The sequence below is a fragment of the Salminus brasiliensis genome, chromosome 18, assembly GCF_030463535.1.
Source record: "Salminus brasiliensis chromosome 18, fSalBra1.hap2, whole genome shotgun sequence".
In the NCBI taxonomy this organism is placed as follows: Eukaryota; Metazoa; Chordata; class Actinopteri; order Characiformes; family Bryconidae; genus Salminus; species Salminus brasiliensis.
In genome coordinates, this window is record NC_132895.1 from 19279933 (window position 1) to 19307613 (window position 27681).

Genomic DNA, 27681 nt, shown 5'->3' on the forward strand with positions numbered 1-27681 from the left:
ATGTGCGGCTTTTTTGCCAGCGTCTGGTCTTATCTACTTTTGCTCCTGATAGTTCTACTGTTGAGATGGGATAAAATATGTTATTTTGTAGTGGAAGGAATGAGGCTGTTGGCTTGGAGTGTATGGATTATGACTTGCTGGACCATGAAACTTCCACATTCTGCTGGTCTGAATGCTTTAGAAGAAAGAAGATCAGAAGTCAAGTTGGTTTGCAAGTCTACAGCTCTGGCAAACTACATAACACAGCACTGTGAAGCTTTAACCCACCCCCCACAGGCCAGTTGGCCAAGGACAGACCCTCATCTGCAGATTCTCTTCAATTTGATATGGCCCACAGATGATGACGGTGGAATCTACTTCACAAGAGATAACTTGCTCTTACAAGATGGAGGTATTGTAGGTCTGGACTGGGCTGTTGGCCTGAAAGACCTGAAAGCTCAAACAAAGAAGGAACATCCTCCAGGAGGAAAAGCTCTAGGCTGCCATACAATCAACCCACCCATCATCATTTTGATCCCTAATGCTTTAGGCAAGATCACACATCACTTGCTTAGCTTATGCCGCCTGGCTTTGCAACAGGGTTTCTACCCTGTCGTCTTCCATCGCCGGGGTCATGCTGGCTGCCCGCTTGCTACACCACGTTATCAGCAGTTCGGGGATCCCTCTGACCTGGTGCAGGCAGTAGCGTATTTGCAAAATCGCCATCCCTCCTCAGTTCTGCTTGCCATCAGTGAAGGCTCTGGATCTGGTCTGCTGCTGTCTTACCTTGGTGAGTGTGGCTCGTCGTCTTACCTGGTAGCAGCTGCCTGCATCTCACCTGTGTTCCATGGACAAGTGTGGTTTGAGACCGCTCTTCCACGGCTGTATCACGAAGCAGCTCTGCTCTACAACAAGCTGCAACTCAGCAGGTAATGAAAATTGATCAGAACATTTGGCAAAAATGTGCAAATCTGTAGAAATTCAGAACATTTCTGGGTAGTAGATTTAAGGTAATATTACCATGTAAAGCCATTCTAACGCAGCTTGTTGAAAGACTTCACTGTTCCGGATACAGGTATGCAACTGCTCTAGGCTCAGTTATGGATGTAGAGAAAATTCTCCACTGCCGTTCCCTTCAAGACATGGAGAAGCTCATGTTTTGTGCAGTCAGTCTACAAGATAACAGTGAGATGGACATAATGGACCACGCTGGAGAGCCAAGATCAGCATCATCCATGAAGCCTGACTGGGTGGACTACTGGGAATGTAATGAACCACTGCGAGATGCAGATGAAGTGGCTGTTCCTGTTCTTTGTGTGTGTAGCAGCGATGACCCTCTTGTACTGTCGTCCTCCACCCTGCCTGTATCCCTGTTCCAGAACAATCCCTATTTCCTTCTGGCTCTGACAAGTCTTGGAAGCCACTGTGGCTTCATGCAGAAGAAAGCCAGAGGTACTAGTTGCTGGAGTCATGAGGCAGTGCTGGAATACTTCCGGGTGGTGGGGGATTTCTTCAAAGTTGAGGAAAAGGAGCGTTTAATGGAAGGATCTGTTGGGAAGTGCGCTGTTCAAGAGCTTAAGCAAAGGACAAGCACAGCGCTACCCAGAAGGAGGAAAGCAGTTATGGTCAGGAGAGGAAGGCCTGTCTGGGGTCCACAAAGACAACTCTTAGCTCATTTGGGACGGGTTCCGTTTGAGGACGAGCAGAACACCTTCACTTGGAACAGATCGTACACTCGCTAAGTGTAGAGTAGAAAGATTGTAAGGTGTCATTTTAAAATGGGACAGGGCAGAAAAAGGTGTTCTGGAGCCATACAGAAAAAGCAGCAAAATGTTGCTCAGTTTTCGGTCTTCTACAGACAGATTACTCAGAAGATCCTGAGGTATCACTTAACTTGGATGGTCCATTACAGACGTCTTGTAGACGCCCACCTCACATTTTACTGAATGTTTATTAAACTTCAACTAAAGTTAAAGTAAATGACCGTCTGTTAAATGTAACTCAACACCTAACCTTACCCTTACATCAACCCTAAATCTTAACCCTAACAGAGTAAGATTAGGGTTAGGATTAGGTGTAGGTTTACATTCAATAGACACTTATTTACATTCAGTTTAGAGTTCAGCTGCATTTAATATCCATTTAGCTGAATGTCAGGTGAGCATCTACAGTTGACCATCCAATTGTTACTGATCCTAACCAACAGCTCTGAAAAATCACCAGTAGAAAACAGTAGAAAAATCACCTTTTGAGTATTAATTTCTTGCTTTTTCTTTGAGCTAGTGGAAGTTGTTTTTTTCCAACAACTGAAAAACATGATTAAGTCCTAAACAGCGACAGAATTCAATATCTAGTTCAGGGTAACAACGAAAACCTGTGCATCTTGAGGTGCCTGCTTAAATGTAAGTGCAAACAAATCCTACGAATGTGCTCTTCCACCAACAAAGAAATAGATCAGGACCAACAGGTACTAAAATTACTTTATTACAGTTGATTCTTTATCCAGTAGCCCTCTGCCAACAAAAGGAGTAATTACAAACAAAACATTACATGTCCCCTAAAGTTTTCAGAATTTTTTTTTGTTTACATTTTAATTCATTTTTTTCTTGTTATGAATAGCCATACATTTGTTGTAATCTCTGACATTCAGCTTTTCACAATCTATACATTTTAATACAGGTTATATATGGATTGTTATGGTAATGTCGAAGCAGGAAAAAAAAAAAAAAGAACAATGACCATTAAAATAAAACATTTGAAGGAATACTGGTAAACACGCTGTACAGAGACGTACCCCTTGTTTTGTTTTTGCCCGTTTCTCCCTTGTTCTCACGCTTTTGAAAAGGGTCATTTAAACATGGGTATGATCAGGGCTGCAATGTGACACTGCATGGTTTACACTTCCACAAGGGGGCACACCTCCTCCCTCCTTCTAAACATACTGCTCAGTCCAGCTCCAGCACCTCAGGCAGGATGGACCTTATTAGGAGAGTGACTGACCTTAGCCAAAGGCCAGGGGTAATAAACAGATGAGCTCTAGTGTAACCTGATTTCTGACTCTATGGCTGCTCCGCTGATCCCAATAGAGCAAGGAGGTTGGCTATGCGATTTGGCATGTTGCATCTGAATGCAGTGGTTAGGTTAGTTTCTCCTTGGTTTGGCCCAGGTCCTCGGAGGCCTGAAAGTACAATGGCTCAGTTGGCTTGCAATATAGACTAAAAGGTTGAGCTTAATGACATCTCTATGTACTCAGTGATGCCATGCACACACCAAAGAACATGTACCAAGCTAGTTTATAGATGACAGCATAGACACTTAAGCATTCAGAGCCTTGGACACTGTTTATTTTCAGCAGAGGTCAAAAAGTCAAGATGATTTGATAACCACGATGGCAGTTATGGCTTCATCTCTTTCTGAATAAGAGCGAAATCTGTTGAGGAATATGATAAAAGTAAACTTTACTGATTTCGCTGTGGCCATTAATAATGATAGAATGAGAGAGAAGTGGAAGGACTGGTCCAGGTAGACAGAATGAAATAGCGAAGGAACCAAACCCTGTCAGTGTGGGAAAATTTAAATTGAGTGAAGGGGCAAAGTGGAATCAGAGGTGTTTCAGCTGTGCTTAAACCCTGTGTGAATTTGCCTGATATTGGTCTTTAAATACTATTAGAAACCAAGCTGGGTTTTTCTTCTCGTCTTCACATTCAAGCAGTTAATTTTTTAAGCTAGTTGGATTCATCTTTCATAATTTTATATTTCCATTTTTTCTTTAAAGTTTTAAATGTACAATATACACAAACTTTTCCTATACATCCCACATAAAGCTGTCTCTTCACTAGATCTCTAACGTATCACACTGGTATATATGCTTTTCAGACGTTACATTTTTTTTTCTTCTTTCTTTTGATCACTTTTGTACACATCATTATAAATGCTCAGTTGAGGGTGGATGTTGGGTGGCAGATGCCAAAGCTCCGGGATGGGTGTGAAAGTGACAAAGGCATTGCAGGGGCGACAGCAGCGGCACCCACTCACCCAGCAAAAAACATTCAGCGGTCACAAGCCTGCCCAAAACTGACCTTCCCAGCTCTAAACCCACACATACTGCCCCTATATGGAGCCTGGGGAGAGGCAGGAGGGAGCACCAGAGGTCCACGAGGTAAAGAGGAAAAAGAACAGGACAAAATGAGACACATAACAGCCTTTTTTGTCAGGTTTCCTTTCAGCACGTGAAAGCTTCCTCTTGCATAGCTGGGATAAGAGTTAACTTTGGCATTCTGTGTATAAATCTGATATCTGACTGACATTCAGTCAATTTTCTATTGCCCTCTCTAAAGAGCAGAGGGAAATATATTTCCAACGTCACCAACACATCCATACACACACACACACACACATATATATATATTTATAGATTATATAGATATTTACACATCAGTTGTTTTCCTAACTTAACATTCCATTTGTGCAGTCTAAGACAAAACCCTACTTCTCAAATTCCCTTATACACCAACAAACACATGGGCCCACCTTTCAATTCCCTTTCAACCTTTCTTTAACCATTCAGCTTTACCCTTAGCAAGTCTATCCATTTCCAATGTCAATATCCATACATTCCGTACTTCCCAAAGCAAACTGAAAACCTGATCTCATCAGACGTACAACCCCTCTATAGGCCTCTGGATCCCATAAGCAAGCTGACGCAGGCTATGGTGGCAAAGGGTCCCCTCACATTCCTAATCAATCCTGGCTTTGTGATGCACTTCTACTAAAATTAGCACTATCAAGGAACTTTGGTTACAGTTTTGTACTTCAGGATTACCAAATGTGGCAACAGACGTACAATCATCTCTACCACATATCTCGGGGATTCTCACAGCATTGTAGATCATAAAAGTTGTCCTGACAAAAAAATACAACAAAAAAAAGTAACCTATAGAACAAAGTTTCAGGACATTAGTGCTTAGTGTTTTAAAACTAACCAAAGCTGATAAGGAATTCACTCATGGCACAGCATTAACAAAAACTAATAAAATCAAGTGCATTTTAATGCTAGTTTAATGATGGCCCATAGCGAAAACCTTGAATTTCACAAAAAAATATATATATAAATCAAAAACCAAAACGATTCCTATCTTTGTCCGCATTCTGTGGCCGTGTGCCACTTTTAATAAAACATGTACTAACACTAAAAACAGCTCTCTCAGATGACCACGCCATGTGTTACTGAATGTACTGCTAAGTTTCTTGGTAAAAGATACACAGTTCTGACCGTCATCTCAAGCAATAACCCGCACACAAGATCATGATAAAACCCATGACAGATTAACATACAAAAACCTTTACTTCCTGTCAGAGGAAATGCACTGCAATGAATCCAAACAGCATAACTTAAATGCTCAACATACCGAAGCAATGCCACTCTCTCTCGCCCAGACATTCACATTGTTTATCACTGAATTTATTTTACTGCACTACTAAAATGACTTTCAGTGCTCCACTGTGCTGTACACATTTCAAGCATCATGCTGTGGATCATGTGTATTTAACTGAGCTGCAAGTCTAAGAGCTAAGAGCAGGACCATAAGAATGTATGTCCTCAAACATAAGGTGCAAGAATTTTGTGGGCTTTTTTGAAAACTGGGGAAATAAGACAAAAAAAATGTGGCAAGGAAACCTCAGGACCTCAAATGCACCCACACTCCATCTCCCATGGGTTCGTGGAACAGTGTGAGGCAGGTTGTAGTGGGCAGAGCGCGGGCAGTCTTACGTGTAGGACAGGTGTGAACCGTTGGAGATCTGAGAGGCGATGCTGGCGCTCCTGCTCATCCCCTGCTCACTACGCCCTCCCGACGAGGTTCGTCGCACCGCCTGAGGGCTGTTCCTCGCTCCCCCACCGCTACCGCTCGACCGCTGGCTCCCCCCAGAGCCGTGATGGCCCCAGGGAGGAGGCCCGCCAGAGGGCAAGCCATGACCCCAGGGCTGCTGGATGGAGCCGCTCTGGCTAGGGTGGTGGTGATGGTGGTGGTGGTGGTGGCCGTGCTGGCTGCCATGATGCCCTCCTACCCCAGAACCGCCACTACCTCCCCAGTGTGGCCCCTGCGAGCTGGCCCCATGCTGAGAGCTCCAGCCGCCAGGGGCCCCTGGAAAGCTGTGGCTGTGGCCATCAGACGAGGCTAGGTTGGAGAGCACCATGTTGCTGAAGCCCAGGCGCATGCTCTCAGAGTCGAACGCTTCTATCTCACGCGCCTGTCGCTCTAGCAGGCTGCGAATCCTCTCAGAGCGCTCATTCTGCAGGGCCAGCATCTCCTCCTCTATCTGAGGTGAAGAGGAAACAAAACATTCAAGGTCAAATAACTTCTAGAACCGAAAGGGCAAATATTAATGCGAAATTTCAGTTCAGTTTTTGTTGTCGCATGCCTTTTGTTCGAGGAGGGCTCTGCGCAGCGAGACTCTTTGCTCTAGCTCTTTTCTCTCACGGTCATGCTGTGCATCTGTCTGCATCTTGATCTTGCTCTGATAAGCGTTCAGCAGCTCCAGCTCCTGCTGCAGTTGCATCTTCAGCACCTGGCACTCTGCCTCCTGGGCCTCATCCAATCGCAACTGAAGAAAGTGATAGAGTGTGAGAATGGAATGTAGGTTACTGCCAGAAATCATTATTAACAACCTACAACCCTTACAGGTCAGAGTACACACTTCCTCAAATACATGCTTCATATACTATATGGACAAAAGTATTGAGACACCTGTTTGTTCATAGTTGCTTCTGAAATCAAGGTTACTAGAGAGTTTATTCTGCTTTTGTTGGAGTAACTGTCTCAAGGTACTTTCTACTACATTTTGGAACATTGCTACAAGGATTTGATTCCATTCAGCATCAGGAGTGTTAGTAAAGGCAGGATGTTGGATGATCACCTCCCTACTTCACCCCCAACTCATCCCAAATATACTGGATGGAGCATGATCCTACCAGAGATCACAGTTCTACTGCTCCACAGCTCAATGTTGGGGGGCTTTTTACCCCTCTAGCCCACAACTGACATAAGGTATGGAGCCAATAGGTTAATGTCCAGAGAGTCCTATTCTATTAGCATCACTGCACTAGACTACCTGTATGTGCGCATTAGCACATCTGTGTCAGCAATGGGTCCAAATTAAAGTAGCTGAATGCCTTTATTAGCAGGAGTGTCCACAAACATGTGGACATATAGTGTGCCAAGATTACACATTTGGATTCAAATAATGTTTATTTCCAAAATCAGGTGAATCAGGTGCAAAATTGATATTGCAGTAACATTGATATCTTTCACTTACAGCCTGTGTGGAGAGCATGTCATTGATGGAGTGGTCATACTGCTCAGCCAGGATGGCCAGTTTACGTGTTTGCTCCTCTTTGAGTCTTTTCAACACAGCCTTGTGGTCTGTCTTGGGCGTGGTCTCCAGTAGGTGGTTGCGCAGGGCCTTGTACTGTCGTGTCTGGATCTTACATGTATCTTGAAACTGCTTCTTGATCTGCAGCTCCTTGGACTGAGACACAAAGGCAGGCAGAAAGACACAACAAGGGAAGGGAGGAACAGACAGAGTCCACAAGAACAACAGCAAAAGAAAGAAATTGAAAGGGAGATGAAAATGAGAAATTATTATTCTGCACCAATTCGTCATTCATTCTTTAGGAACATGTCTGTCTCAATCACCTTCAGGCTCTTAGGTTGCTGGCGGACCTCCATCACATGCTTGCGGCGCAGCTCTCTCTCCCTGCGCTTGTTGTACTCCAGCTGGTTGGTGAGCTCGGTCTGGTGCTGAAGGCGGATGAGCTCGGCCCTCATCTTCTGGATGGTGCCCAGTTGCCTCACCTCCAGCTCCTGCATGGACTCATGGTGCCGCAGAAGCATGGCATGCTCCAGGTCCTTCTGCGTCTGACGCTTATTCAGCTCCTTGGAGAGAAGGGACAGGGGAAAAATCCAGGTTAAGGAAGACAAAAGATCACAAGTATATAGTTTAAGCAAAAGCCTGGGGAAACCTGGTCATCCCCAAATCCTGTCCCTGGAACAGCACTGCATCCAGTTCATTTCAGGAATGGGTTGCTGGGTTGGTGCGTTCAAGATGAGAAACACATCACAATATGCAGGACATGACAGGAGTTGGAAACCACTGGCTAAAGTCAATACAAATAGCCTGATGTGCAACTGCGAATTCTGATTTCCCAGTAAAGCGTGACTGAAAATAGGCATATTCTAAAGTCTAATTTTTAGTGTAAACAGATCAGCCAAGAAAATTAAAACCTGAACGTACTTCTCGTACAAGGTCCTGTTCTATGTTGTGTCTGGCAATGAGGATGCGACGTTTGAAGCGCCGGCATTCCAGCTCCAGATACTGCCGCTGCCGACGAAGTAGGTTGGCCTCCTCTTCAGCCTGGAAGTGCTGGAAGTTCTCTTTCTGCTTGGATAGCCACTCCTGCTTCTCCTTCTTAGGTGTGGACTGGTTCTCATTTAGCTCCTGAGCAGACAGAGGGTGGGAAACAAGTAAGGAAGCATATAAAGGACAACATGTTCATTACTGACTGAAGAAGCCACACAACCCCCTGAGAAAAATGCATAGATTAACAAGACTTATTACTGGCAAAACCCAGTATCCAGATTATTTAAATAATGTTACTTGAGTGACTTGTAAATAGTTCTTTTTGCTCATAGAAACATTTCTTCCTACAGATGTAGATCAATGAAAAACAATTGGAACCTCTTTCAGTTGTTCCTTGCGTAGTTTGTACTCTCGTTTCTGCGATTCAAGGAAGCTGCTTAGCTCTTTCTTCTGCTGAACCTGAATGTGCTGCTGGAACTTCTTCTCATCATTAGCAAATGACTTGGCCTTTAAGAGAACAGAGTTTAAATAAATAAATAAATACATACATACATACATAATCACATGAGTGTATAAAATGCATATATTAACACATCCAAGATCTACGTTGTCTGTTGGAGAGTAATATGTGGCCAGGGGAAGTGACCGTCAACCCAACGCATATTTACATCTTTCTCCATGGCTGCTTGGTGTTTCTTCACCAGTTTCTCCATCTCAGCAGCAAAACTATTCCTTTGAGTTTCCAGCTCCTTGTCCAGTCTCAGTCTATGCTCATCCATCTCAGCTTTCAGTTTGTTCTCCAAGGCCATCAGGTGTTTCTGGTGTTGCCGTCTCATACGCTTATAGCCAGACATCTGCTCCCTCAGCTCAGAGTCTTGTTCATGCTCTTGCATTTGCCTTGTTACCTGAGTGGCACATAGTTGGTCATTAGCATTCTACATTCATCTCACTCATTTAGGACAATTCGCCATCCTTGTACCAAGAGATAAAGCACAGGAGATGAACACAGTTGTTCTATTATGTAATTTGATGGGAGGTTTAAGACAAAAATAGGTGGTTCTCTCCTGCTGCGACTTAAAAAGGAGCCATGACTCACCAGTGAGGCTGTGCGGATGGTGGCAAAGTGCTCACGGTTGCGGTGATGTTTGCGCTGGGGCGGCTGTGCTGGAGCTGCCTGGGGCTCAGAGGGGTGATTGCGCACCTCCGATTCTTCACGGTAAACCTCCTCTTCCTCCTGTGAACACAAACGAGCAAGCAAAGGATTAAGATTTCTATATACCTGCAATTTACTACTAGCAAAATGACAAATTTCTGTTAAGACGATGACTGAGCTATTTGATTTAATTAAAAAAAAAAAAAAATTCTGTAGGGGGTCAGCCTTTTCTGATCTTTTAACACTGCTAGAAAACTGAGCCACAATTAAACACGTCAGGCTAATGGGTGTGAAATAGTTGGGCTTGGGTGTGGTGGTGTAAACATACAGGTTTTAGATGTATGACAGAGCTGTTGGACATCACTGTGTGGTCTCCCTCCAACAGGTCCAGTTCACTCTTGTCATCTGCAGCGTCAGGTAGGCTGTTGACCGAGCTGCTCTGAGAGCTGGCACTGATTGACATGCTGGGGATGGACTGGTTACTGCCCACACTGTTCACGGTGCCTGTACGTCCAGCGCCATGCTCCGGCTCCTACACATACACAAAGTTAATACTTATGTAGACTGTTCTCACCATAAAGCAAGGGCTTGCCTAATGTTAGTCATGTATTAACATTCAAAGACCCTTATGTCTGTTAAAATGTACTCCTTAAAGTTCAATTGCCTGACCTCATCTCCTTCCTGGGACTCGGTGGCTGGTCCATTGTGCGCCTCCTGAAAGAGGATCTTCTTCATCTTGCGGTACTGCAGATTGTCCAGCTCACGGACTGCATCCTTGGTTCGCAAGATCAGGTCAATCAAGACAGTGTCTGGCCTCTCTCGCTGAACAAAGGCGTGCTGTGTGCAGAGAAGTTAAATGACAAAATAAATTAGAATTTTTTTTTTGAAGATGTAAGATACATATACACAATAAATGAAAAGCACTACAGAAACACGAACACCTGAACAATGTAGACACATAAAATATACAAAACATGCAGGGACACTTGTGAGACATGTGACATGATGACTGCAGGATTCATTTATGGTTAGTCTTTCAATAACAACTCACTGGCAGTTGATTAATCGAAAATGAACCAGATCAGATTTGGGACCAGTTAACAGTCCCATCTATACCATGGCATATTACTGAATAAAACAAGGGTTCAAACTGGAACTTTTACACTTGCTAATAGGTGGGGATGGTGGAAATGATATTAATTATGGGTGCACAACTGTTTTTTTCCCCTCTGATGCCCGGTGACATTACTTAAAAAATGAGTAATAGTAAAATCACAAACGGTCTCTACACTGTGGTGGAAAATTCTGTAAAAATAAGGGTTCTGATTATATAATAAAATTAGCCATGCCTAATACGATCAGGGACATTAACTGAGAAGGGAAAAAAGGTCATTTTAATTTCAGGTTGACTTAAGCTCTATCATCTGTTTCAATTTGTAATGTAGGTAAAGGTTGGAGAGTATTATCGGTCACCTGCAGTAGATCTTCTGAGTGCGGTCTGTCCTGGGGGATTTTCTGAAGGCAAGAGTCAACAAAGTTTCTAAAGTAATCCGTCCTAAAAAAACAAAAATAAAAAACAAAGCAAGTTATTAGATTGTAACAGTTTGTTCACTTGTTGGACAGCACAAATGGACAAAGAGTGTTCATTCAAGTCATTTCATTCAAGACAGTTCATTCAAGTCATTTCTTCTGTTTCTGCAATCCAGATACTCACCATTCACTAGACTGCAGTGTTGGGCTCTCATTCTGCGCTATATGGTATAAGGCACTCATCGCATTCATGTTGAACAGAGGGGGCTTCCTCTCAGCTGGAGAAAGAAGAAGCAGGAGCAAAGGTCAAGACACATTTTCAATCTAAACTTCTAAACATGAGCAGTCACATTATCTGGATCAAATTCAAAACTACTTAGTTCACCTAGTATGTCTTACTTCCAACATGAACTCAAATCAAATGTTTTAATTTCTCATTCTGAAAATGTTAATGTAGCTCTACACTCTGAATATTTTCTTAAATGTGCCTTTAAAAGGCACATATAACAAAATACCCATGTTTTATCCCAAAATGTTTAGAATAATCCCAACTCTCTCTATAACAAGACCCCATGTGAACTTAACCTGAAACAATGTCTGATTTTAGAAATTGTTAACATTTCATACCTTTATAAAACATACCTTCACTCATGTGGACGAACTTTGCTTGAAATGGGTTTACCAGAGTCTTAGATTCACAAAAGTAGAGGAACGCATGAACAAGATGTGTAACAAGTTTATAAACACCGAGAGGTAGCAGACGAGACTGCAGTCAATTGCAGATGACTGACACAATCCACCAGTTAAGACATGGTAAGAGTGACCTCATCTCTCGCAATTCTGGATGTGAGTCACGTTCGATCTGGCAATAAGATGTAATCGAAAGGGCGATCTCTACAGATTCTAATTCAGAGATGTGTGAACCGTATTTCTGTATATTCCCAAAGATATTAATAAAAACATTGAGAAACAACTGATTTGTTGACAAAATGACCCAGTAGCTGAAGTTTTCAAAAGCTGCGATCCAAATACTTTCCCATACTTAATACAGTAATGTTTACTTAAAATGTGCTGCACTCCACCCAATTTAACAGAACTTGTGCTCTTTATAATGGAACATGCAGTTACATGCAATAACAAGCAGTTGATCCGTTTTCTTTAAGCACTGACAATATCCACAATATCCTCATAGAAGCATACTGTGCATTACAATAACAAAATTTACCACAATACGATAAAACATGGTCATATTGCCCATCAGCAATAGAGTCATCTCACCTAGTTCTATACAAGTGATCCCAAGGGACCAGACATCCACTTTGCCATCATACTGTCCCTCGTCCATAGCCAGTATCACCTCTGGGGCCATCCTGAGAGTGAAGAGAAATGAAAGCATGCATTGTTTTATCATCACCAAAGTACAAACAGTAAGGCTGCTATGACATTTCTTAGCCTTAGTAATGATACAGACAACCTCTGCACTTACCAATATGGCGTCCCCACAAAGGAATTGGCTGGAGAGGCAATGGATGCAGAGCCAAAGTCCGCTAATTTGACCTGTCCAGGCTCGGTCAGCAGGATGTTCCCAGCTTTGATATCCCTGTGAGTAATTTTCATTGACAGTCACCACACATAACACGGGAAAGATGACAATATTAAACCAGACACCTTAGGTATGCAATGCGACATGCTAGAAAGACTGGCATTCTGGAGATGGAATGTGAACACACCCCCCTACCTGTGAATCATATTATGAGAATGAAGGTAGGCAAGCCCCTGCAAAGCACCATGGGTGATAGCTGCAATCTCCATTTCCTGAAGGGGCTTTTTGTGAACTGTGAATTGAGAGAGCAGTGATTTGTGACTAAAAATCATTTATTTTAAAAACTCAATGTGTTTTAATATTGAATTTGGAGATGTTTTCAAAATAGTTAAAACATGTAAGGCGGATATCTCTCTTTTAACTGAAATAATTATATTAAAAAGAATGATTCGATTAAATCTTACTTAAACTGTGAATGTGAAAGTGCCATGTTGGATAATGCCTTCCAATTATAATGAATTCATTTTATGACTAAATCTAGTTTAAACTGACACCTCACCTTCAAGGAGGTCGGAGGCCGAACCCAAGCAGTATTCCATCACAAGCTAAAGGAAAAAACAGAGACAAATTAGTTTTAAAATTACACATATCTAAAACAAAACTGCTGGTGTTAATAACCATGTTTGTAAGAGACAGGCAGTGGGATAAAGACATAAGCTTGATTACCCATGCTGTGTGTTCCCGTAGATAGCATCCTTTATATTCTATGCTGTTTGGGTGTTGTATTCGCTGGAGGAATTTTACTTCTTTAATGATATCCTGCCATTTCTGGGGAAAAGAGAAAACAAATCCATTGTCATCATCATTCATTATTATTAAATCTATTACACTGTACTTTATATAACTAAGTAAAACTGGATAAAAAGGTATACATTTCCCTTGATTATACAAATTATACAAAAAACTAAAAGGCCACTGAGAGATCAAATGTAACCTCATTACTAATCTGCTAATCTGAAATTACAACGATAACGTCTGTGGCAGTCAAACTGTGAATGGTTTGATAATTTCACACAAAATACTGCTTATAAATAACCTCAGTGGTCCTGAGCATCATAACCTGGGTTCAATAATCATTTTATATTTAGGTTTAAATGAATAAATAAAATACATGCTATATCTCATCTTTAAACAGTTTAAAGCAGAAGATGTGTACATGGAGGTTCACACTATATCTTAAAGACTGCAATAATTCAAATTCAGAGAATAATTTAAATTTGATTAAATCAGGATTCATTATACCTGATACAACTGTGACTATGTCAGTGTTACCAGTACCAACAAGGCAAAAACTGCCATCAAGGTAACTAGTGTGGGTGAGAATCTCAAGTTGTCTAACCTCATTGGACTGTTTTCCACTGTAGGACATCTTCTTAATGGCCACCACCTCCGCGGTTCGCACATCACGTGCCTGCAGTAAAATACAAAGATTTAACATCATAAACCTAGTCATACCCCATAAGTAGTGTAAACAGAACAGATCAGAGTTCAGAGTAAAATCTTTATGTAATGACTCGATCTAGTATTGTGAGAAAAAAAAGGAAAAAGCTCAAAACAGTGAGCACAGAAAGTCACTGATTAATTTGATGTATTTGTAAGAGTTACTGAATGGATAGTTGGTTAAGATAAGAGCTTGAATTGAGGCTGGCACTGTCTATAACTCAATACACCAACAAGGTAAACTGGCGCTAGGAGGCTTTAAACGGTAGCATGAAGAAACGTTTCACAGCATACAGAAGTGTACAGAAAGGATAATTACACTCCTGACACAAAATGTTCATGCCATATTGTCCATTAAAACAGTGAAACAAGGAGGAATGCACGCCAATTATGGTATGGACACTCACGAAGTACACAGCTCCAAAGCTGCCATGTCCGATCTCACGCAGATCAGAGAAGAGCTTCTCAGGGTCCTCCTTAAAGAAGAGCTCTGCGATATCGGGGTCCTTGAGGCTCCCTGCCCGATTGGTGGAGGGCATGCTGCGAGGCCAGGGAGGCAGCCGCACTCGCAGGGGACTATCTGGCCGTGCGACTGCGACGCGCAGGTCCCCGCTGATGACTCATCTGCCAGAGAGAGGCAGTGTAAGCACAGGGACCTATAACAAGGAGTAAACAACACAGTGTGTTAATCTATGGTAAGCAACTGATATATATGCATTTGGTTTAACACAGAATGTCTCAGCTTTCAGTACAGCCTACTAGTAAATAAGTGAACAGGATCAAAGAGTGCTCATTTCAAAAGAGCAAAGTAACACCTTCACAGTGCTAATCTGCACTTATATCATCTCTAATCTAACCATGTGTTGGTACAAGAGTGAAAGTGAATGGGAAAGTGAAGATTATCCATCTTAATGAACTGTAAAGCGACAGGGTGTTCCGTAATCAACAGACAAATAAGGAGGGCCATGTGCTCACGCTCATCAACTGCAGAGAGATTATCCCACTGATGAGTCTGAGTGACAGAGAGAGGCAGCAAATAGAGAGAAAAGATGACACTCTGCACTTGCATGCAGACCAGCGATATGAGTGCACTAGAACAGATTCTCTGTAGGATAATCCCCAAGAGGCCGGTGTGTCCTGAAAGGGAGCAGACTGGGGGTCTGTTTAATCCTACAAAACCTCCCATACTGGCTCCAGATCAGCCTGAGCTGCCTGTCAGTCTTGCTGTAAATGCACCCCTCTTTCAAAATGACTGGATACACTTATTATTTAGCGTCTGTGTATCTGTGCGTCCGTGTTGGCCCAACTTGCCTTGTGACTATGTATACTCAGTGTTTCCAGTCCAGCACCCCGAAATACATTTGCTTAAATATAAATAATAAAAATCTGAAAGTACAGTTCATTGTGAAATTAATAAAATGTATTTTTTTTATTATAAAATATATATAAAATACATATTACTATAACAGAATAAGACAGATGTGCTTTAACATAGTAAGATATGGAAAACAATAAGGCGGAATGAATTTTCTGACGGCCGTACATGTCGGTGTCAGTCGATTAGCCAGTCAATTAGCAGGATTCAGCCTTTACTTTACATTACAGGAGTATGCCTGTTTTTAATAATCTAATACCATGGCCCATTGCTAAATAATCAGCATTCGAGGTCATGATAAAATATCTTACAGTAGTTGATCAGCAAGAGTCTACTTTTAACTTAATTACATGAATTCCCAAAAGACAAAGTATCCGATGACTAAAGGAGAAAAATACCAACATAAAGAAGTACTTACATTTTTGATAGTTCAGTGCAGCCCTACATCAACCACATTCTACACAGCGTATTGCCAAATTGCTTGAATATTGGACTGTGTACTTTGATTTATGATATCTGTAAATATTATATTTCTAAGTAACGCTCTACCTCAGACCCATTTTGGAGCTGTGCATTGTATAAGTGCCTTCCTCTCTGCACTTACTTTACTCTGTTGAGGTTCATCCAGATTCCTAGCACTGCTTACTGACAGTGGTCTCCATTACGGAGTGGTAAATATACTACAGTACATATATAAATATACTAGTTTTTCAGTGTAATACACTGTATTACCACCCCCACCAACAACATATCAGCAGTGTATTGAAACTGTTATACAAATAACATGAGCAGCCTATTCTAGCATCTCCTCATGCTATTGAGTCTGGTATTACAGCAGTGGCAGAGTGGATCAGGTCTGTCGTCTGTCTCTGGAGCAGTTTAATTATGCAACATTTAACGCTCTGCTGAAGCTGAAGGGCCGCTCCTCCATGCATGGGCCGAACAGAACACTGTAGTTCTGCAGTCAATGGTCTCCAATGTCATTGTCAGAGGTCAACTCTTAATCACTCTCTCTCTCGCTCTCTCTCTGTGTGTTCATCTTTCACATCAGTCATCATGCTCCACATCTCCCTGTCTGTGGCTGAATCAATCACTGCACAAACTAGTGATGCTCAATAAGTCTAAACATCATGTGAAATGTGTGATTAAATGTGCCGAGGCCCTTTAAATTGAGTTAGGCCTAGCAATCCAGCTTTTTTGTCCCTTAACGCTGGTTAGTGTCCAATACAAATCCAAACTTTGTGTTTCTAAAGACAAAACAGCCACAAGATTTAGAAAAGATGGGCTGCTTAATAATTAATTATTATGTAAAAAATTAATTAAAGTTAAAGCCCTTTGTTGTTAGTTAATAACTGGTGTATTGTGACATTCAGGGCTCATTTATTTGTTTGTTAAATGGTCATTTTACAGGGTGTATAATACTGTGTAATAAAGTCTAACATAACGAGTCATGATTTATTATTTTCTATAACTTGTGTGCATTGGTTTACTCTTCTTGGTTTTGAACGCTCTGGTCAGTGCTGGTTTTAAGCCAAAGAAATCAGACTGGGACATCCCTAGTTAGGCACTCCTGAGTCCTGAGACAGAACAATAAAAGTACTTAAGTCCAGAAACCTCCATCTGATGTTATATTTCACCTTTTTTGCCATCTCTCTCTCAGTGCAACCACTGACTTTCAGATCTAGGCCTCTGGATCAATGCAGCTGCACTGTGAACAACTAAACAGATTTTCTGATTCAAAGATATGTTTCTTCATACACCGACAGTGTTACCTACCCCTAGATTCAGACCAAATGAAGAATTCTGTGTCATCAAAGAAGTAAAATGCAGTAAAAGCAAGTAATGGTCTTAATACACGCACCAGCATTTTTCTCTTGGTTAGTGGTAGGGTGAACCCTTTTGATTAATGATTAAATTTGAATGAGGCAAAAACAAATGTTTCCTCATTTCCTTAAGTAAATCTGTGTGTAAAGTCTTGAATGACTTACTGTATCTGGCCGTCACAACCAAGGAACTTTGGCTTCTGCTTATCAACCCATGTGTGCTATGCTTGGAATACCAAAGACATATTTGTGTATAGCACTAATGGAGGATAGCGCAGATATAAGGACTCACTAAAGTCACTTCAATACAATAAGACGTCCCACAGAGAGTAGTTTAATTATCTGGCATTCCTTGCTTAACTGACTTACAGTCTATGGAGGCATCTTAGACATCTGTGGTATTCTGTCTGTTCCTACTGACAGGCACACAACCGCACAAACACGTGCGAGATTCAGAAGATAAGATTATGAAGAAAAAGGTTTTCCTACAATGAGCTCAGAATGAGATCGCAAAACTACAAAAGGGAAAAAGGGTTCTACATACAAAAAAAATGCATGCATGACACACATGACAGAGCGCTGCAAGTAGATGTCGGCACAAGGCAGGTGTGTCCATTGACCTGTGTGATCCAATATGACAATAACTAGAAGGAAAAACTTACAAAAATACATTAAAATCTAACCATTATGCTACATACCATAAATACTCCCTTATTAAAATCACATTGTCTTGATATTAGTAATAAACCACATGTTTGATCACATACACATGCTAATTCGTCCAAAAATGTGACATCACTGTGACTGCATCACAGACGAACTCACAGACGTCTTTACTTCACTAATGAATGCAATTCTAATGGTGGCTTGTTTTGAAACACTGTAGTGTTGAAGTGTGTGGTTCTGGACACTGGAAACTAAAGCGCCAGACAGAAACCACAGTTAGCTTGGTGCTCGGAAGGTAAAAAGACAAAGTTTGTACATTAGCCAATTAAATAGTGTGTGTTTATGTTATTGGCGCACATAAAGAGCTTTTGTGTGCCCACTTACAACAATAACACATTTTTATCATTGGGAATGAGGTTTTCACATACTTTTCTGAACAAAACATTGGGCAATAAATAAGAAAAATAGTTCAAAATGCCCACTGACTGTGACCAATCAGCTCTGGTGTTTAAAAACCAAGATGTTTTCTGCAGGTGTTCCTTCCTGAAAGTGCCACTTGTGCACTTTACTCTATTTTGCTTCTCTCCTTGCGCAATGATTCACAGTTCTCTTGTGGCCGTCCACAGACACTGGTTCAGACGAAGACCAACTACAGTCAACAGTACGAGGCACTGCTCACACTGTGTTAGTGACTGACTTGCACACATCACAATATTTTTGACCTAGAGGCAAGACTAGCCGTAGGGCTGTAATAACGAATCGTTAAAATGATGTTGCCAATGTTGATAAAACATGGTTGGTAAATCATATGGCTTGCTGATGTTGAGCTTCCCATTTAAATCAATCATGTGATTAAAAGAGGGAAACACAGACCTCAAAATACAATAAATTACCTGATAAAACTGCTGTTAAACTGTAATAGTAAAAAAAGTACTTGGCTGACTACTGTTGAGCATTGTTTACTTTAGCAACTACAATAACCTACTGAATCAATCTTCATTATCAAAGAAGACAAAATCTTCCATTTTTACATTTAGTTACTGACAGACTAATACTAACGGCTTTTTATTTCTCGATAAAGCGAAACAAGAGGCTGTGACTCAAATGGATGCGTAATTACGTTTTAGCGCACTACTGAGTATGTCATCCAGTGGATTTGGAACGTGACTTCACTTCACGAGGAACTACAGTTTTCTACAATACACAAGAATTTCTAGCAGTGTAATTTACTACACGGGCTGAACGTGGACCAAAATGCATCATAAGACTCTTTGTTAATTAGCAACAAACAGTGGACTGAAAAGGATCCGATGACGCTTGCTCATACAAGTAATAGTTACAATTTACCACACGCAGATATTTTTCCATATAGGGAGGCTAATATTTCTAAGCAACATCATGGTCAAAGATTATTCCATGACGAGCCCAATGCTTCTAGTGATTTTACAGAATTCAGTTTGTGTGTTTAGAGTTGTAAACACGGCTCAGCCGCTCACGTGCATTTACGCAACTGTTGCTGACACATGACTCATGAATGAAAGTCTTTTTTTTTTTTTACTTTGGATTTCTTTAAAAACAGAGCTGCACAATATTGTGGGGAAATGACATTTACCAATTTACTAAAGAAATGTTTTTTTGTTACAAATGTATATCTAAAAATTGGGTACAATAAATGATATTTAGCAGATAAAGCTTGAGAAATGAGAATGAGAAACTCTTCATAATAGACATGGCATGTTGACATTAGGCTGATACTACCAGAAAATGCTGGATTTTGTTCGTTGTTACGGCACCAGATATAACCACTCAGCAGTTTGAGCAGGATGGTCTACTTTTAGATGCATATCTTAATTGAAGGGCATTAACTTAAAAACATTAACTTAATTTTAGTAGACTTATCAATATGAGCAACTGCAAAAAAGTAAATGTTAAATTGTACTAGGGCTGCAAAATATACATCGCAAATATAATTAAATGTTACAACTTTTTGCTGAAATTCACACTTATCAATTTTCATGACATATCTACCAGAGGCAGATTATATTTGCCTAATTTCATTCATTTTACCCCCATCTTGGGTATGCTTAGTGCATTATTAATATTGTTATATTGGAGCATTGATGTCTGAATTGTACCATTTCTTCCTTCGAAATGATCCAGAAGCACTTGTTTACACAGGAAAGTACTTCTGTGTTTACTACTGTTTAAAACTGTGTTTTGTGGTATTATGTTGCATGGCCCAAATTATTTTTGGTTTTAGATCACGTGTCCAGGTCCCATACCACCAACTACCCCACCCTTGCTTGTTTGTACTGAACTCATGTAGGATGCTCACTCCTAGGAACAGCACCAATAATGATAATGATTTGGACTGTGGAGCAGGCGAATGACCTCAGCGAAAGATCTTTCCATTCTGTTGCAAATAGCAGGCAGGCTTACTGAAACTGTATGTTTTTTTTTTAATATGGCAGAGCAGGTCAAACCCTGAGCTAAACTGATGAGAACATTTGACTCCAATTATCCTCTTTTCCAGAGGTTTATCTTAGGTTCACATATTTCCATGAGTGCCCTGAACTGGTTAAACAATATGATCAAAAAAGATATGGCAATGTTGAACGTTTGTACTGTTTGTTCAATAAGACTGTCTTGTTTTATTACTATGACTGATAGTCATCACACAGGAGCCATTCATGGAGAAATGGAAAGATTCCAATGGTACAAGTGCAAATCATCATATCTGTAGAAAAAGTTAGACCAAATCAAATTGCTTCAATAAAAGATGAACAAGCCCATTTGAAGATTGAAGAAACTCAAGGTTCAAGGATCTATGTTTTTTGCCAAGGAGCACTGGTAACTTTATAATTCCCTCTTTTTATTCTTCCTGTTTATTCTTCCTGGTAAATCTAGCACAGGAGAGGTCAATGCAATTTTAGGGGGATCCAATCAGTGTAATTGAGTTAAGATGTATGTAGTTCTCAGTGTTCAGTGCTTGGCCATATCTATGATACGCTCATAAAACCACATTGTGACATGGGGCAAGAGTCACAAAATGCATCGTCAGATCTTCTGTGGCCACGTTGCACAAACACGTTTCTTCGTTCAGGATTGTCCGCACATTTTACTGTCTGCACTTTTCCCTCATATGCATTCATGACAAAAAGCACCAAAAACACCACCTCCTGTAAAATACAGCTTCGTTTGACGTTTGATCACACAGACAAATGCTAATATGTGCGCGCACACAATTAATAAATATATTTAAAAGCATTTTGATGTGTTTGGACAGAGTATACTGATGATTCTGACTTGGGAGTATTTTACAGCAGCTTTAAACGTGGCTCATCCAATCAGAAAAAATAAACAGTTATACACACAGGAGAGATTACAGCGGTGCTGGACCAAGGCTATGAAGATCGTGAAGGAACTCAGCCATCCAAGCAACAGGAGGAGTTTCTTCGCACAAGCCATTTGGACTCTTAACTAGGACTGTAGCTATAAAATACCCCCCCCCCCCCCCATGCAGATACTCCCTAAGTATTTGGATCATATTCACCCTTGTTATCACTTTCGACAGCAGATTGAATTTTTCCAAGTACAACAGAATGTCCTGTGCAGCACCAAATGTGTCCATCAGCATTTATTTAACTGTACGTATTCTACGGGAGTTACTTGCTAGATCCTGTGTGGTAATTGTCCCCAAAACATTGCTGCTCATCTCAGCAGGTTTGCTTTACATAATTTCCAGACAAGAGCAACGAGATTAAATGGTTTCACTATGAAACCCAATTCGAAAACATCACGGTTCCCCAGCTGTGAGACGTTCCTGAAGCTTTGCTATTGTGTTTTGGAGTCTGTTGACCGTATTACGAGTTTTCACAGCTCAGCTGGTGATTCCTACCTTAGTTAGCTCACATTGAGCAGACATGCAGAGAAAACGATAGAGGAATAGAACAGCCATTATATTTATTGCTGGCTCTGGCTTTAACTTTTCATAACAGTTCAGTCCTCTCTTCATGTTTAGTGTTGCTTTCGTTTTTGTTCATCAAGTTGTGTGGAAACTAAAGCCACCTAGGGCTGTTACATTATCGCGGTTAGTCACTGTGTATAAGCTGACGGTCAACTCACCACATTATCCTGTCTATGAATTATAGTTCCTTTAAACTTGTGGTATTTTGACCGTGATGCCCTCGCCCTTGACTCACACTGAAACACTGCTGAGCTCCTTCCTCATGTTCCTTGCGCGGCAAAGACGCAAGCATCATTGCATCATTAGACTGGTTAAGCAGTCTACGTCTGTCGTAAAGACCTAACACACAGCTACCAAACGCATGGAAGACAAGACATTACAGATGTAAATAAAAGAAACATCTTTGCAAACAACTAACAGATCTTTTACAAATCAAATATTCTACACCAGGTGATGTGCAGACTGTTTGTGAACCTTTTAACAGGTAATGATCATGTAACGTTGATACACAAAAGTCAGAGAAATGCTTGGCTATAGCTGTACAAACGGCCAGGCCACAAAAACCTTCTCAAAAACAAAGACCCTATAGAAGAAGGGAAAGTCAGTGAAATTCAAAATAGCATGATCTTATTCCAGGTCACTCTGAAGCATCTACATTTTGATACAGTATAAAGAACAACCAATAGAATCAAATCTCAAACACTGGAAAAAGACTAAAATGAATGGAGATACACAAGGTTTTTGTGAGACACATCAAGTTAAATATTCCAGTGAACTGATACTGGCAAGTGGCCAATGTAAGCTTTTTTTAATTATTATTCTAACCAAGGCGTGTTGCCCAAATGCAGGATCCTGGAAGCAAAAACCTCATTCACAACTAAAAGTACATCAGGTCTACTGAGATGTCAACGTTCACTGTGCTAGAGTACAAAACCCGATGTAATGCACAGAGATGAAGGGATCAATCAGCTGTTTAAAGACCGGCAACCAAACATGTTATTGGACGATAACTCAGCCGATCCTACGAGCTGGTCAGATCATACTGAACGATTTTTGTTTTGTTGTTTTATACACAGGAGTTGCTGCATCTCTGCAAAGGTTCCTCATTTAACTTGTTTAAGATGGGAATACAGACCAGTGCATGCAAAGAACAGTGTTTTTGTTTTGTACCATATCTGACAAACTCATATTTGAAAAAAAATCTGGCAAAAGCACAGCAAAAACTTTTAATACCATTAACTCTCGAGAGTAAGAACACTCTGAGCTCCACAGTGCTGTTCTGCATGGGAATTCACGATTCTCTCAGCGGGTGCTGGTGGTTGATTCTGTGCACGTAACATGATGATGCACTGGAAACGTTAATGTAGCATCCAGCCCCCACCCTAGACCCGAATCTGTGATCAGCCGATCGAGCTACTGTCCAGGGAAGACTTTCTATAAGATCTGCTGTGAAGATCTGATTGTACTCAGAAACAAGGGCGTTAGTGAGTTCAGAATGTTGAATGATCTCTACCCCACCTCATCCCCAACTTAACCAACGCATCCCAAAATGTTGGTGGGAGCACCTTCATTCCAGAGAACACCAGCCCACTGCTCCACAGCTCAATCTGCTCCAGGGAGTCTTATTCTATGGCAGTGCTTCTATACAGGGACTACACAAGCTGTGTGTGTATATTTGCACATCTGTGTCAGCAATGGCTAATACTTACAGTAGCTGAATGCATTCATCAGGAGGGGTGTCCAGAAACAAATAAGTGAACAGGGAAGCCGCTCTGGATGAAAGTGTTGGCTAAACACCTTTGATGTAAATGTGTCTGCATTGTTTTGTTGTTAAAACGATCAAAAATCTTTTTCACAAAAACATATTTTTGCAATATCACCCTTCCTAATTGCATAACTAAATGTTTGATCAAACCTTTTCCTTTTCTGTTTTGCGCACATTGACTGAACTAATCCATATTCCTGTAGATGACAGGACAGAGTAATGGACATAGTCACTCGATCCATAGGTGCCATCGATGCCTGGTGTGGCGCAACAGATAACACCACTACCTGCCACTGAGCTACCACACCATGTGGGAGACTGGGGTTTGATTCCTGGTCAGGGTGACTATGCTGCGCTGCACTAATAAGAGTCCTTAGGCAGGACTTCTAACACTACATTGACCCACCTCTGTAATATTAGTAACCTTGTAAGTCGCTCTGGATAAGAGCGTCAGCTAAATGCCATAAATGTAAATAAATGTGCCTGAGCAATGGAGCAAGTGGCCAATATGTGTCCCCACTTTTATTTTTTGGGGGGAAGAAAAACATTTTTTTTGCAAATGCACTTTTTTATCCTAAGCACATTTTTACTTCCAGTCTTGATCTTTATTTGTCTGATTATGTTGAAACAGCTGCTTAATTTCTCATGTTAAAACAAGCACCTATTTTCTCAGGGTTTAGACTGATCATGAAAAATAAGCATGTTTCTTTTCTCTTTTTTAAGTCAGACTTTACTGAAATTCTGCTATATATGTGAGGATTGAGAAAGTCAGTAATAATTTAGGAATTATGAAGTTGATGAGTCAAAATAACTTCATACTGCTGCCAGAAACTTTCCTTAGATGAACGTGATTGTAGGCCTCGAGACCGATCTGCGAGGACTATCAACTAAACAGATTTCGTTTTCCTTTGTTTTGAACTGAAACTGTACTGTTCCTGGTTCACAAGCCTCAGTTTCCCCCATTTTCACTCAAAACCAGGCGCCCGTGGCTCGATCTGTGCAGCTTTTCTCGGAGGAAGTCTCCTAAATGAAATCTCTTCATATCTGGTCGTGAAGATATCGCACAAGAAACGAGTAAGGTTCACACAGCAGTCCTGTAGCTGATCCCCTGGACATAACACGTACCTTAGAGCACGACGCTGATTTAGTGAATAACACGAGGCAGCGACGAGCTCTCCAGTCAGTTGAGTCTGTTACGCAATGTCAACACAGTGGGATGAGGAATGCAGCGCACGTCAGAGCACTGGAGGAGCTGAATGCGCTTACAAGGAATACCCTTCTCAATGTTAAACCGATTACTAATCAGTCCGCTGCGACTCGCCTGTAACATCGCCGCGCACAGCTCTCAGTGTTATTAAAGAAAGGGTCGGTGACACACGGCGGCCCCTTTGTTTACCTTGACCTGTAATGACAATCGCAGAGCCACGAACAGGCGCGTGAAACTGTGTCCAGCGAAAGAAGCAGGGAGTGCCGTTGCGATCCGCGTCCGTGACCATTTCCCTCAGCAGAGCGATTAGTCTCTCGCATGTCTGACAGATAAACTGGCGAGAAGTATCTACTGTAAAACCTCGATGGTTTAATCAATCACCCAAGCTGTCAAACAAGCTGCCTCAGTTCAACCTTTAAAGACAGAGCCAGGACGCGCACTAAACCGACTGACTGACTGAAGCCTGAAAAGTGGCCCGGCTACTTAGCTAGCTAACAGCCCGTTAAACCACAACACTGTAACCCGAGCCAAAGAAACATGGCTTTAATCATTTCAGAGCTTAAATTTGGGAGGAATTTAGCTAGCTACTGCATAACATTAGCAAGCAAGCTAACTCAAACAGAAAGTGTCATTTTAGCTGAGCTAGGGGAGAAATAAACGGCATTAAAACAGGAAACTCAACGCGAAAGTACTAGCTGGCTAACTTTCGTGGTTATGTTTTTAGCTAGCTAGATGCTTTGGCCACTGTACATTCATATCAACACATCTTTCCAAACTACTAAATCAAATAAAACGTAGCGCTATGAGCACCAACTGAGCAGCTAGCTGGCTAATTCGCTAGCTAACTTGTCGAGCAGCTCTCTAGCAAGTTAGCTGGCTAGCTAGCTGCCCTGGCCGTCCCCGTTCACTACTGCCTAACGCTAGCTACTGCAGTTAGCACGTTAGCTAACAGCTCTGTCAAGATTTCAACGCCCAAACCAAACTGATGACAACCTAAACGCTCAAGCACAGTTTGTGTCCAGTTAATCGGGCATCCTTACCTGTCCAACAGTCCAGTTTTTGAGAGGAGCAGGACGCCGGGAGGGAATCTTAGCAAGACCGTCAGCTACCTTGGCTGGCTAACTAGCTAGCTAGCCAACACAGCTGTCCTGGGAGGAACAGGGTGCAACCAGCTGGGCGCAGTTTCAGAGAGTGGAGCACAGATTTGGACACAAATCTGAACGAGTTTATTCCTCCAGAGCTTCGACAGTCCAGGTGGCGTCCCCGAGTCGTTAAATCTCGACTGTCCGGAAATGTTGGTGCTGGTTATGTTGCAGGTTGATGATTCATAAGCAAATATTACGAGCAACTGAGGCCCAAAAAAACTAGCCAATGAATGTTATAGCTTGCAAGCTAACTCCCCACTCCCAGTCACTTCCAAAAGATGGCGGCTGGTAGTTTTCACCTCCTCCCCTCCGTGACAAACACGAGTGGAACTGGCGCTAGCTCACCAGCAACACCATCATAAACTGGCCGAAAGCGCCCGAACGGTGCAGCCGCGACCCACGGAGCTTTATGGCGCCCAAGCCATACAGTTTCTTCGTGCGTGGCGAGTGTGTTAACACTCTGTGTGACCGGGCAGTGATTTTTCAAAGCCTTCCCCACTTTCCCTCTATCTCTCTCTATCACTCTCTCTCTCTCTCTGCCGCTGCATCTGCCTGCAGTCCCGTCTCAATCCACCGGGGCCGAAAGCGAGGGTAAGCGGGTTTCACGCGCATCCGCAGATCTATAAATCCAAGAATCCGTGGACTTTGCAGTGTGTATGATGTGTAGATCGCGTGTTGTGCGCCTTTCCGCACATACACATAGTCCTTAAGGTTGGAGACGTGTTGGAGAACCAAACCTTTACTTTCTCACCTTTGCTACAAGCGTGTGTTGGATTATTTGCATTTATTCGCTGAAAATATCATATTAATTATGTATACTTAATAATTGTTACTAATTATGTATTATGTATAATAATTTATGTCTAAAAACTGCATTTAGTATTATAAGAATAAATGTCTGAGAAGCTGTTGTGATTCTTCTAAATTTATCTGACATTTATTTAATTTAATTTAATTTCTTAGATAATTACCAAATCAAATTTGTATTAAACAGTAGATCAATAAAGTACTCCTGTGCTCTAAAAGGTTTAATGTAATATGATAAGTGTCCAAACCGATGTACAAAAATGATAAATGGCTATTTTTAACCACAAATGAAACATCTTTAGATCTTTAGGTACACTATATGTCCACATGTTTGTGGACACCCCTTCTAATGAATGCATTCAGCTACTTGAAGCTGTACCAATTGCTGACACAGATATATTTGCACATCTGCACACATGCTGTTTGTCTTGTCCCTGTAGAGAAGTATTGTCAGTAAAATAGTACTCTCTGGAGCAGATACACATGAACCTACTGGCACCATACCTAATGTCAGATATGGGCTAGATGTGTATAAAGCCCCCCAGCGCTGAACTGTGGAGCACTGAAACTGTGTTCTCTGGAATGCAGTACTTTTGGGATAGGTTGGGGTGAGGTGAGGTGGGGATGAGGTGGGGTGATTGATGATCATTCAACATCATGACCTCGCTAACACTCTTGATGCTGATTGCAGTAAGAATCCTCACATCAGTCCACAGTAGAGGCAGCTACTCCAACAGAAGCAAGTTAAACCCATTTTAATACCCTTGATTTTGGAAGGAGCAATGAATGAGCAGGTGTCCCAATACTTTTGTCCATATAGTGCAGATATGGACCAAATGAAATTAAAAATTGAGCAGTGTCGT

The 27681-nt window shown here is 41.5% G+C and overlaps 2 protein-coding genes across 2 annotated transcripts; one reads left to right on the forward strand and one right to left on the reverse strand.

Moving 5' to 3' along the window:
- LOC140539638 (protein ABHD15) lies at positions 1–1721 on the forward strand. The gene is made up of 2 exons (XM_072662383.1): positions 1–908; positions 1055–1721. The coding sequence occupies exons 1-2, from the start codon at positions 1–3 to the stop codon at positions 1719–1721; spliced, it is 1575 nt and encodes a 524-aa protein (XP_072518484.1).
- Positions 1722–2447: 726 nt separating this feature from the next.
- On the reverse strand, positions 2448–26534 carry taok1b (TAO kinase 1b). The gene is made up of 20 exons (XM_072661524.1): positions 25907–26534; positions 14471–14719; positions 13963–14034; positions 13290–13391; positions 13123–13168; positions 12759–12855; positions 12507–12620; positions 12299–12390; positions 11205–11298; positions 10964–11045; positions 10160–10327; positions 9819–10022; positions 9434–9571; positions 9006–9242; positions 8716–8844; positions 8272–8475; positions 7674–7913; positions 7294–7506; positions 6400–6582; positions 2448–6297 (listed from the first exon to the last, which is right to left on the reverse strand). The coding sequence occupies exons 2-20, from the start codon at positions 14600–14602 to the stop codon at positions 5746–5748; spliced, it is 3099 nt and encodes a 1032-aa protein (XP_072517625.1). The 5' UTR covers positions 14603–14719; positions 25907–26534; the 3' UTR covers positions 2448–5745.
- Positions 26535–27681: the final 1147 nt, after the last annotated feature.